Source organism: Panthera onca, chromosome B4 (genome assembly GCF_046562875.1).
Source record: "Panthera onca isolate mPanOnc1 chromosome B4, mPanOnc1 haplotype 2, whole genome shotgun sequence".
Lineage (NCBI taxonomy): Eukaryota > Metazoa > Chordata > Mammalia > Carnivora > Felidae > Panthera > Panthera onca.
In genome coordinates, this window is record NC_138345.1 from 57,177,078 (window position 1) to 57,190,825 (window position 13,748).

Below are 13,748 nucleotides of genomic sequence, written 5' to 3' on the forward strand. Positions count from 1 at the left end.
TGTATATGCTACAGAGTTATATTGTCATCTTTGATAAATGTGGGAAATTGAGGCACAGAAGTACCCTCTAGGTGATAACCAAACAGCATATGACAAAGAGCAGAAAGACTGGTAAAATGCCCATGCCTTATGTGCTTTCCTCTCTGGTCTAAACACCAGATTGCCATAGAGATTCCTATAAGGAATTCTTTAAGATGAGACCTGAATAGTTAAAGTAAATGAAAGATGTATTCTGAATGTGGGGATTCTCAGCTACTATATTTCCTTCTTCATTTCTGTAAAGTTAGTTGGCTCTCTACAAGTGTTTGGGATAATAAAAGCATTTATATAAAGTAGTTCTAGTAGCTTTTTACAATTATTAAACTACATCTATTACATAAGAAATGGAAAGCATATAGGTGTATTTTTTCCTTCAATGAAAGGAATAAGAGCAGGTATAACAATTTAAGGACAAAGAATCAGTATGCCCAAAATAGGCGTTTAATGACTAAATATTTTAGATGACTAAGAATCAGAATATGTGATTTAAAAATATCTTGAAATCCCCATAAAATGGAGATTACCTCATATTGTAATTTTTTTCTTATCCTTATTAATCTTCTTATACTTTTTGTTGACGTAGATCTTGCTTTTAAAGGAAACAGCAAATCCATCATTTGCAAGTGTCTTTTCCAAATCCTTAACTTCACACTCAGTGAAAGTAATTATTTGCCTCACTTTGTAATGATAGTTGGCTAATGGAAGGGAAGCATAAACTCATTCACTTACATTTCTGTGTGACCATGAAGAGCGCTCCTGGAACGATAAAGTGTTCCTTCTTACTATCTGGTTAAAGACCACTGACTAAAACAGCCCGAGAGCTCAAGGAAACATACGGCTCCTGCAAGTGAGACAATAAAATTATATATTAGTAGGATTATCTGTAACAAAGGCACAAATATAAGAAAATAACTATGGTCAGTGAGTCCCCTCAGCGGAAAAAAAAATCAGACTGTTGGACAAATATTTGGATAAATGGAAATATTTGGATTAAAATATATCCAAAGTATCTGCAAGTTTTACTGTACATTTCATTATTTTGGTTCACAGCTTACTTGTACCAATACACTCTCAGTGTCAGATAGAGCAAGATATGTGCCTTAAGCACTTCGGGGTAATTGGCGGTGCGTTTTGGGCACCCAATCTGAAAGTAAATCATGAGACCGTAGGGACTGACATTTAGAGACAGACTAAATTGCGTAACACTGAAATATCTGAACTAGAGCTCTGTGCTCTTGGGAGGATTTGGAGAGGGATGCCACTGAACACCTGACAGACAAGACTGCTTTTTGTTGTTTTTCGAGCCTACAAGTTGACAGAGAAGTGTCGACACCTTATGGAAAAACCTGAAAAACATTCCAGTGAGCAAGAGTTCTGCTGCTCTATTTTCTGTACTTTCTTTCTTTTAATTGTCATTCAGAACAACTTTTGAAGAACAAAGCCCAAGTGCGTTCTTAAGTTTGGCTCTTTGTTCACCAATTCAAAAAATAAACTTGCTTTGCGACGTTGCCTGACAAGAAATCACAATATTTCAGACACGCTCGACTTCTCAGAGGAATACACAGTAGGTATTGATGTTTTTTAAATATCACATGTCTTGTATTTAAGCTGAAACACAATAAAGGGAATATAGAATATGAATGAAATAGAATTCTATATCATAACAAAATTATTAATGATATTTTGTTGTACATTGTATCAATGATGTCTTACTGCATGAAACTAATGGCAAAATTTGAAATTTGAAAAGCATCTAAAATACAAATTAGATTTTCACACAAAAAAAGAGGAAGTATAAAGTGAATAGGGGATACTGTTCTATAATAAATTTTAATGAAACAGTCCAGTAATGGGATGACAGAGGCAAATGGCAAAAACGATTTACCAGCATAAAAGAAATCCATTCTAAGATTGAAACTATAGTATTTTTCTTTAAAAGAATCCAGTCTCTCAAGATGTGATACACGGAAATCCTAGTTAGGTGGGGGCTATTAGAGTCATCTAGTCATTTATTTTTTTCTAACTATTCTTTCATTTCCACCTACCCCCTCCTTTTTCACCTACTGAAATTCTACTCATCTATTTAAATGCAAGCTCCCCCATGATGCCTTACCTGAAATTTGCAATCAGACTATTAACTCTTTCCAAGATATTGCTTGTTTAATCCAGCCTCTGTCTGGGTGCTTTGTGGGATGGCATTTACTGCTTGACAGAGCACTGCATTTTTGAACTACTTTACATCCTAGAAAATTCTTTCTCACCGCAAGCCAAACTGAACTCCCTATAATTTTAGCATGCATTCAATAAACATTTAGAGAGTGGCACCTATTTAGTATTAAAATGGGTATGAGGTACAAATGTGAATAATGTACAGTATCTGGCCCAATTTAAATCCTGGCTCTGAGAAAGTTTCTTTTCCTCTTGATTTTAACATTATATGTGCTCATTATAGCTGTTGAAAACTTCATAAAACATAAAGAAGAAAATAGTGATGACCCATAGCTCAACTACCAAATGGATGGTAACTATTTAGGTTTGTTGTATCCCGTCCTTGTCTGCTCCCTCCACCCTGTGCCCCCACCTGTCTTCAGTTCTCCCCACAACCCCAGTATCTTTTATCACAGTTAGAAGCTAAGTTGGTTTCTGCTTAGCTGGTTACTGCTACATACTTTCAACCAGAGTCCACGCAGAATGTTGGTACCCTAGAAGAAGGGAAACCCATTTGACCTCAAGGGCATTGGTTTTCATCCCACCCCTATTCCTGAAGAAAGTCCTCAGGTTACAGGAAAGTGGGTGTGGCTGAATTTATCTCATTCATCGTCTTCTTTCTCTGTTATTTTGGGGAAGAATACATCTCTAAAGAAAATTGTATTTACTTTCTAGTCCTGGGCCAAATGCTATTGGTTTTTTTTTCCAATTATTTAATTGGATCTACTTTAATGACCCCACCAAGGAGAATTCTCTCTTTACAAACAGGGTCTCTACATTATTGGACCAGCAGAATATTATACTTCTTATCCAGTCCTGGGAAGCGATATCTGTCCTAACTTTTAGAGGCTGAACCACATGGCATCTCTTGAAGTAGTCTGCTTCCCCAGTAAATCGCACCCCACAAGAGATGGTCTGGCCCATAAAGCCTACAGACTCTTCTTCTGGCAGAAACTGGTTAGACCTAATGGTCCTTTGTACTAAAATTGGGGTTAAGCCATTTTACTAAAGGCTGCATGTTGAGCGGACCCTAAGGATCATTATCCAAGTAACTGATGTAAAAGTTTCACAGATCAAGACAAGATACCTGTGTAAAGACACCTATAATTGATTGTAAAAACGTACACAAATTCTTCCCACACCTGTATGAATACCCTTTTACAATGTAACTTTACAGCTGCTCCCATTAAGAGGTAAAGTCTATTTTCCCAACCCTAAATCTAACATGAGCAGTGGTCCAAGAAAGTACTTGTGTTTGGGGAGTGTTCACTCTTGCTGCTTTTTAGACCCCAAATATTTCCACACACAGCCTGAGCTAATACACTAGAGGAAGTAAGACCATATGGGTAGACGCCCCAACCATCCAAATTGGATTCATACAAGAATATGAGCTAAATAAAATGGTGGCTGTTTTAAGCCACTAAGTTTTGAAGTGGTTTGTTAATAATAAAAAATGGTAATGGGTACAATACCTTTCTTACCCAATCTGTTAATCAATACTTTGTGGTTAGGGCTATTCAACCAGTCAAAATGTCACCAAACTGTGTGTTCCATGATCAACACCCTCAAAGGAACTTTTCTCCATTTTGTCCAAAAAGAATTCATTATATCAAAAGAATATAATATTTTCACGTTTATCTGTATTGATACTTGTCATCCTAGTTCATTCATTTTAACCATTAAATGAATAAACCTTATACTTTGTCGGAAAAATTTCAGTTGTTCATTTTCTTCCAATCAAATATTGCCAAATTGCACTCCAAAGTCACTGTGCCAATTTCCACTACTACTAAAATTGTAGGAGAGCTCTCACTGCTCTTCACCCTTATCAACATTGACACTGCCATTCATTTGTGGCAATCTGATGAGTATGAATGGTATATTATTTTAATTTGAATTTCTATCACAAGTGGTGAAGTTGCAGATAATTTTATTGGGCACATAAGTAAGATGCCTGTTTATCCTTGTTGCCCATTTTACTATTAGGTTGTTTGTTTGTTTGTTTTTTTTTTTCTTCTGCTGAAGTTTTAAATGCTTATCATTTGGTGGCTATAGGTTTTACAATATCTCCTGTTAGTGGCTTAGTTTTGTTTTGTTTAGTTCTTTTCATGGTCTCTTTTGATGTATAGAAAATGCAACTTATTGAGGCCAAATTTACTAACCTTTTCCTTTATGAAATCCTACTTAAACTTGAGGTCATAAAAATACTCCAATTTTTAACTGTAGAATTTTTGAAGTTTTGCTTTCCACTTTCAGATTTTCAAGCCACCTGGAATTTATTCTGTCACCAAGATCTAATTTTACTTTTTTCCATATGGATAACCAATTGTCCTTGCACCATGTACTGAAGAGCCCACACTTTCCCTACCAATTTGTAATGCCACCGTGGTCAAAAATGATGCCTTCATACATGAATTTAACTGTTTCTCGACTCTCAATTCTTCCCTTCTCTGATCTATATGATGGACTTAAAGCCAATCCATACTGTGTACACTTTTTGGCTGTATAATAAATAATTAAATTTTAGGGAAAGCCATTCTCAAATCTACACTTTTTCAAAATTGTCTTGGCTACTTCCTCCTTTCTTTTGTTTCCTCAAGTAAATCATCTACAAGTAGAGCCTCCCTTTGGGAATGGTTGGCGATAGCCTGAACTTTACTAAAGACTGTGCATTACAAATCCTCTTTTCACCCCTCACCATCTCCAGTCCCAACAAACACATGTGTATGCATGTACGTACACACACACACACACACACACACACACACACACAGATTGTGCGTAGACAGAGGAGAGAGTGTTTCTTGATTATTCCAAAAAGCATAAGAAAGGGGAAAAAAAGACAATTATAAATTACAGGATTTTACAATTAAGTAAAACAGAATTTGAATAGTTTCTTTCTTTCTTAACTCTATTAATATAATATTATCTTCCTCAAGTAGGTGATCTCCTCCTTTCTCATCCCATATAATGTTGGGGAACTTTCTTTACTGACTTGCCCTCTCCCTAGATTTTGTTTTTGTGTTTGTTTTTTGAAACTTGAACAGAGTCTAGATTTCAGCTTTCCTGACAGAGGATTCCTGGTACCTCTTCTTCTTCTTCTGCATTGGAATCCCTTTGATTGTACTATCAAAAATAACTTTTTAAATAGCAACTCATTCCTTTAGACTCATCCTCCTTCTTACAATCTGACATTGTATTCCAAGATTACCTTAGTCAACCTCTTAGCCAAACAGTTCATTTTTGCTGATTAAAATTAAATTCAAGGATCAATTCTTCTCATTGTTACTGTTGTGTGTGTGTGTGTGTGTGTGTGTGTGTGTGCGCGCGCATGCGCGCGAGTGTGTATCTGAGTGGTAAAATATACATGACATAAACTCACTGTTTTAACCATTTCATAGTGTACAGTTTAATAGCATTTAATATAGTTGACCTTTAAACAATACAAGGGTTAGGGACTCCAACTCTCCTCACAGTAGAAAATTCACATACAACTTTTAACTCTCCAAAAACTTTACTAATAGCCTACTGATGACCAGAAGCCTTACCGATAACAACAGTCAATTAACATGTTTGGTACATCATATGTATTATATACGGTACTCTTACAGTAAAGTAAGTTAGAAAAGAAAAAAAAAATGTTAAGATAACCATAAGGAAGAGAAAACACATTTACAGTACTGTACTATAAAACCTCAATGAATAATTGGACTCAGGCAGTTCAAACCCATGCTCTTCAAGGATCAGCTGTATATTCACAATGTTATGCAACACAGCCTCTATCAGTTCCAAAAAATGTTCATCATTCCAAAAGGAAACCCTGCACCCATCAAACAGTCACTCCTCCCTTGCCCTCCCCCCTGGGCTCCTTCACCATTCTACCCTTTTATTTCTATGAATTTAACTACTCTAAGCACTTCATATACATGGAATCATACAATATTTGCATTTTTTTATAGCTGGCTTATTTCACATAGCATAATATCTTTAAGGTTCAGCCATGTTGTAGCAGGTGTCAAAAAAGCTAAATAATGATCCATTGTGTATACATAACACACTTTATTGTTTCATTCATCTAATTATGGACATTTGGGTTATTTCCACCCTTTGGCTATTGTGTATAATGCTGCTAGATACATTTGTGTAAAAGTTTCTATGTGGACATATGTTTTCATTTCTGTTGGGTATATATCTAGGAGTGAAACTACGAGGTCATACAGTAACTTTATGTTTAACTTTTTGAGAAACTGCCAAACTCTTTTCCACAGTGGCTTCACCATTTCACATTCCAAGCAGCAATGCATGAGGGTTCCAATTTCTCCACATCCTTACCAACACTTCCCACCACCCTGCTGGATAAAAAAGTTATCTTTCATTGGGGTTTTGATTTTCATTTCTCTAATGACATGACATTGAGCATCTTTCCTTGTGCTTATTGGCCGTTTGTATACTTTCTTTGAAAAAATGTTTATTCAATCCTTTCCTACTTTTTAATTGAGTTGTTTGTGTTTTTGTTGTTATAAGTTACTTATATATCCTAGATACTAAACTCTTATCTCACACAATTCACAAATATTTTCTCCCATTCTGTCAGTTATGCCCTCATTCTCCTTATTTTAAATTTTGTTTAATATTTATTTATTTTTGAGAGAGAGAGAGCATGAGCAGGGGAGGGACCGAGAGAGAGGGAGACAGAGGATCTGAAGTGGGCTCAGAGCTATCAGCACAGAGCCAGATGTAGGGCTTGAACTCACAAGCCATGAGTTCATGACCTGAGCTGAAGTCAGACACTTAACCCATTGAGCCACCCAGGTGCCCCTATTTCTTCTTTTGTTGCTTATACTTTTGGTGTCACATATAAGAAACTACTGCCTAATTCATTTTCATAAATATTTGCCCCTGTATTTTCCTCTAGTACTCTTATAATTTTTAGTCCTTATTTTTAGGCATTTGATTCATTTGGAGTTAATTTTTACATATGGTATCAGTTAAGGATTAATTCTACAAAAAGGATTTTGCCATCTTTTGTATGTAAATATCCAGTTGTCCAGCATTAATATTAGTTTAAGAAGCTAAATCACCAATTAAACAAGTGAGCAATGAATTCAGTTCAATGTGAATAGTCTTCTCTCGTTTTTTTTTTAATTTCTAAGTGTTTTTATTTATTTTTGAGAGATAGCAAGACAGAGTGTGAGCAGGGGAAGAACAGAGAGAGAGAGAGAGGGAGACACAGAATCCGAAGCAGGCTCCAGGCTCCAAGCTGTCAGCATGGAGCCCGACATGGAGCTCGAACTCACAAGCCGTGAGATCATGACCTGAGCCGAAGTCAGACGCCCAACCAACTGAGCCACCCAGGCACCCCTGGTCTTCTCTCATTTCTATGATTGGTACCCAAATGTTTTATTTTCACGATATATGTACTACTGTCTATCACAGTCTCATTTGATGTACATCTTGGAATAAGCTGTGAACTTTCACTGTTGCATAGAAGTTCCATCCTATCTCACCTTTTTTTTTTTAAGTCCACTCTGTAATCCACCTTCCATATTATTGCTATTTAAACTTTTGAGCATATTTGTATTTCACCTGGCTATTCTTGCTTTATTTTCAGTGAAGTTCTGAGCATTTACAGAGAACTGAGTTCTGAGAATCTAGAACATTCTATGTCACACCTATCAACTTCCAAAGTTTCCAGCTTTACCAATTTACTTCCTTATCTTCCTTACTTTCCATAAGTTTTAATCACAAGAATGGTATGATAATGTCTGGAAATAGGTAGTGGTCAGCGACTTTTGTAAGGCATCATGAGCCCTTTATTATTAACAGAATTGGTTACAGTTAAAGCTTAACTGAAACGATGTTAGTGCTCACCTCCTTATTTCACCACTTAGATCTATTAATATCTACATTAGTACTTTTCACCATGAGTTCTCTATTATAAATTTCCTGCTCTTAGGGTTTCTGAAGCCAATCTTCTATTTTTAGTCTTAGCATAATATTACAAAGGTAAGACTGCTTTGGAAATACTTAATTTAGGATACTACTTAACAAATCCATTCACACACACACACACACACACACACACACACACACACAAGCTTTCAACTGCTTGGGACATTGGTATAAATTTGACCCCTCTACTGAGTTCCTTCACCCACTGATGTGCTAGCTGTACCTGTAAATTACAAGACTTATTAACAAGGGAAGTTCCCAGAAATGGTCATAGGGCTTAAATGGATTTGAATGCTATCACTGTCTTGATAAACTACATATTCTTTTTTGGATAGCAAAAGGAATCTAAAGGAGAGACTGGGTGGCTCAGAAAGTCAAGCGTCCAACTTCGACTCAGGTCATGATCTCATGGTTTGTGGGTTCCAGCTCCGCATTGGGCTCTGTGCTGACAGCTCAGAGCCTGGAGCCTGCTTCAGATTCTGTGTCTCCCTCTCTCACAGCCCCTCCCCTGCTCATATTTTCTCTCTCCCTCTCTCTCTCTCTCTGAAAAATAAACATTAAAAAATTTTTAAAAAGGAATCTAAGAATGTGAGAACAAAAGCAGCATTGTCTTTAGTAAGACAACTTTCCTTTCCAAAAATGCTATGGCTTCTTCGTCTTGAACCCTCAGCTCTCACCTTCTCCGGACTCTTCCTGAAGAGGCAGGTCTGCCCAGCTCCTGGACACACATTGACCAAGTGTGCTATTTCCACCAGAAGGAAAGGTCTGGCTCTTGCCCATCCCTCCAATTTTATCTTCTAAAAAGTATGCTCCCCACCATTTGTGATGTTCCAACCACACCCACATCCTTCCTGTTCCTTGAACCTGGCAACATGATGCTCACCCCCAAGACACCTTGCTTGCTGTTCCTGGACCAGGAAAGTCATCCTCTGCAATTCTTATGACTGACCTGTCCTCATCCTTCAGCTCCAAGTTCAAAGGAAATCTTTCCATAGAGGATCTAAATGTCTGCATCCTCTTTCCTTCCTTCATTACTAACACTCATGTCAATCTGTAATTACCTTTTTTAACTTAAACATTGTCTACTGCCCCCAGTAGAACAAAGTTGCCAGAGCAAGACCTCATTTGAATTGTGTTTGCTCTATCCACAGTTCCTAACATATAATAGGTGCTACACGTAATAATAAGTAACTATTGGAAAACTAAATGATCAGAACAATGCACATCAACTTATTGGTAAGAAAGTTAAAAAAAAATATGTGTATCATTCACATCTCCATCTTCTCTGCAGACTATGAATGGCAAAATATTACTTCTGGCTTTCTCCCCAATTTAGTATAAATTGCTATGATATACGCAGAGAAAGAAAGTTACTTTTAACATTAATCTAATAGAAATAGGATGTATCTGGTCTTTCCATGCCAAAATAATCACATAGTTTTTAAAAAATATATATATAGGAAAACATTTGGACTATTCAATATTTTCAATCATCTGTGTACCATTACCTTCCATTAAATTGGATTCTTACAAGTTTAGTACATATCTCTGTGTCAGAGGATTTTCTCTAGCCATGTCTCTCACTTGGTTCTATTCTCCAAGTATAACCCTGACATTACAAACAACTAGGCTCCAAATCTCCACTAAATTATCTGTTCTTCTTTACTGAATACAGAATTGTTGTTTTGGCTGGAATTAGTCAGGCACAGTTAGTACAATAACACTCAGTGCCTTCCTGTGTAGCACCTGCTACATGTTATTTATTTCTTGTTAGCTACATAGTACAACAAATTGTGTCTTTTAACAGCTCATTGAGTAGAAGAAGAGAAAGTGATGGCAGTGGGATTGTTGAAAATGTTCAATGGTGTCAATATATTTCTTCTTCTTCAATCTAGCTAGTAAATTTGCACTAATAACATTTATTTCTTTGGAAAATTTCTCTGCCATATAATTTCCAAATGACCTTGAGCAGACAGCAGCATGAGTAGAATAAGTACAGACAATGACCCCTGGCTTTTAATCTGTTAGCAAAGGTTATTTTAATTGAATAAATGCAGTATATGGAAATGAACCAATACTTCTTTTCAAAAAGCTTAAAAATGTTAAGGCAGCATTTGGATGTTAAATTTCGGTAAATTATTTACAGTTTTTTGGATTTAACAGTATGATTAAATGCCACATTGTTAAGAGAATAAAATCTATATTAAGAACTTTTCCAGAGTGTTACAAAGTCATTGGAACATCTTCTAGAACAGCACAGCTGTACTAAGGTCTCCCAAATCTATGTGTATGCACACATTTTACATTTCTCATCAAATCCACTAATTCGGTTTTACCAATGGGCACGATTCAACAAACAGCACTTGAATAAAGCGCAGGGAAAAGCAGTGGCTACTATTTTTTTTCCCATCTGTGAATTTTGCTTTATTATGTTAGAGACTCCAATTGAACTTTGTTTCAAGCTATTAACCTATGACAGAAGACTGTGGAGATAAGATTTCACTGACATATAGAACAAAGAAAAAGAAAAAGTGTGAAAATTACAATGACAAGGTTGCCTTAGCAGTTTTGAGGTGGTAAAATGAAATCCCTGACTAATAGGCCTTGCTAACATAGGAAGGGTGAGGAAGTGAAGAAAGAAGGACAATCTTGGGTTGAACTCGAGAGTCTTCCTGAGGACCCATAATAGATACACACTGCTGTTGCAAACTTCAAACTGCAAAGCAAATTAAAGTGTGCCTCTAATTGTTATAACTTGTGCAAGAAGTTCGCATGCAAGAATAAATTAAGAAGCATTAAGAGTAAATTGTTGATGTTATCTAAGCAGGCTTTTTTTGTGTGAGAAAACACCAAAATCTTTGTGCTACATTTTATAAATTATTCAGTCTTCCTGGTTTTCAGGAACTCAAATATCTTCAAGGGTTACTTCCTCTCAATATCACTATCTTAATTTTCAATTGAACTAAAAAAATAAAGTATAAGAGCATTATAAAATAGTCTAACCTATGAAAGAATTATTCATGAAGATTATATAACATCATATGAACAAGCCAATATTCTGTACCAAAGTTAGGCTCTAAATGCTGATTCGGGTAATATTTCTCAAATATGGGATAAAAGATTATGTGCAAGATATAATGGAGATATGAGCTTATTGTAGCTCATTAACAACAAAATCTTCTTCCTGAAAAACAATGCCAATGTTTTCCTTCCTAGCCAGCATATGTGTCTTCTGATGAGAGAAAATCGTTAAGGAAAGTATTAGAGGCTTAAAGCTAGAAGGAATGGACTATTCTAGTGTTGTTTTTCCAGAATGAGCCACAAGGATACGAGAAAATTTCAAGTCCCTATTTTGCAAACAGATTTTTAATCTCTTTATTTTTAAAATATTAAAATTTCACATGCATTATGATATATATATCATATTATGTGTATGTATAATATGACATAGATATATGTGTGTATATATATATATGTATATATATATGTATATATATACATATATATATATATATATGATAAAATTTTACCTGTGTTATTGGTTGGATCATTGTGAATATGAATATATATGATCATTGTGAATATGAATATATATATGATATATGTGTGTGTGTGTGTGTATATATATATATATATATATATATATGATAAAATTTTACCTGTGTTATTGGTTGGATCATTGTGAATATACACACAGGAACATTTAATGAATGTATGTTTAACTAGAACTGAAAAACTACTGTGTTGAGAAATACATAAATCAGAAAAGATTATCACAATGAAATGATTTAAAAAATTCTATACTGAAATGACTATTGTTAGCATCAATTGCTTATTTACTTTAAGCAGTAAGTTACATCATCTATAGATTTTATTGATCCAAAGGCAAAAAAAAATAATGCTCACTGGAAAAGATACTGTTATAATCTAGAGATCACTTCTGGGAAACCAAAGGCACATCTTTAGAAGATCATGTAACCCAGAGAGTTCATAGATGTAATTTAAGTAACCTCTGAAATTTTTCCATTAAAGTAATGAATTAAAAAAATAAATAGCTTATAGTACCTAAGACACATAGAGAATGCTTACTGACATCATAATCATCACTCTTGATACAGTGTCACTGCAAATAATTACTAACTCACAGCTCATGATGATGCAATATGTGCCATTCTGATATCCCATCAACAGAAGCCAGTGAGCACAGCCAAGAAAAGTATCCTTTCAGACATGACTCCACTGAAGGAGATCTTTGCAGATGAGCCTGGATTAAGTCACAGCACTTCCATATCTTGAATGCAATATTATGTCCCAACATGCTATTTGGGTTTTGTGGTCGTTTGGTTTATTCTTGGACAGCCACATAACCAAGGGCCTTGCTCATCAGTAAATAAAGTCTCCGACAACTATTGTTTCACTCAAGCCACACATAATCCTGGCAGACTGGACTTATTATTTTGAGTAGTTCAGATCACCACATTACTATAATCTAGAAGTCTCTGGATGGAAAGAATACTACTAAGAAAAAAGCGACACAGTACATTATTCACTGAAGAATGAAGACAGCCATTACTTTTGGTCCTTCTGATAACATCAGTTATAATGTTGGTAGCTGATAAATTTATTTCACTGGTTCTATTGTCCCTTTTTTTGTCATGTCAAAGATGAATTTGTCCCTAAAACACACTTACTTAAAGTTTATATTAACAGCTTTGCTTCCAAGTACTCTTGTTACAAAAAATATATAAGTAAATGAATTAAACCCATTTTGCTTTTTAAAATATTTAGATGGAACCATGACAAATCTATAACCAGTCAACTAAGGAGCTGGTAAAATATAATGCAATTTCATAAAATATATAGTTGTTATAATTCAATTTTCAATGGAGATTATAAAATATTTCCTCAATTCTAACAACAAATTCTTTTTGCCAGTGAGTTACTCATTTAATGTAACTATATTCAGAACATGTGAATAAAGGGAATTTTCTGATAGGGAAAGGATTCAGGATAAATTTTTCTTAGAGACAATAAGGGCAGAAAGCAGCTTTAGTACAATCACAACCAATTCAATAATTACTTCTGTTTTTTCACAATTTAGGAAATCATGTCTCATTCTTTTCCCTAATACTTAAGAAAATCCTCCCTCAGTAAGAAAAGAGATTACTATACCATACTACTACTTACTTCTTAATCTTAAAAATGTTAAGAAAAAATGGATGCCTGGGTGGCTCAATCTCTTAAGTGTCCAACTGTTGATTTCAGCTCAGGTCATAATCTCATAGTTTATGAGTTTGAGCCCCACGTCAGGCTCTGTGCTGATGGTGCAGTTTGCTTGAGATTCTCTCTCTCTCTCCCTCTCTCTCTCTGTCTCTGCCCTGCATTCTCACTCTCTCAAATTAAATAAATAAACTTTAAGAAGCAAGAAAAGAAAAAGAAGAACAAACCTTTGCCCTTGGGATAGGAAAAGATTTCTCAAATAAAGCATAAAGCACAAACTACATGAGAAAACAACTGACAAGTTTGATTTTGTAAAAATCAAATATTTG

At 35.3% G+C, this 13,748-nt stretch overlaps 1 protein-coding gene across 6 annotated transcripts in view; it reads right to left on the reverse strand.

The window, feature by feature from the left end:
* The window catches only part of SOX5 (SRY-box transcription factor 5), a 1,011,771-nt gene that overhangs the window by 552,635 nt on the left and 445,388 nt on the right, over positions 1-13,748 (reverse strand). For all 6 annotated transcript variants that reach the window (XM_060659511.3, XM_060659513.3, XM_060659529.3 and 3 more), the window contains one exon: positions 769-880. In XM_060659511.3, the coding sequence (XP_060515494.1) occupies positions 769-770 (2 nt within the window). In that variant the 5' untranslated portion in view covers positions 771-880. The remainder of the gene's footprint in view (positions 1-768; positions 881-13,748) is intronic.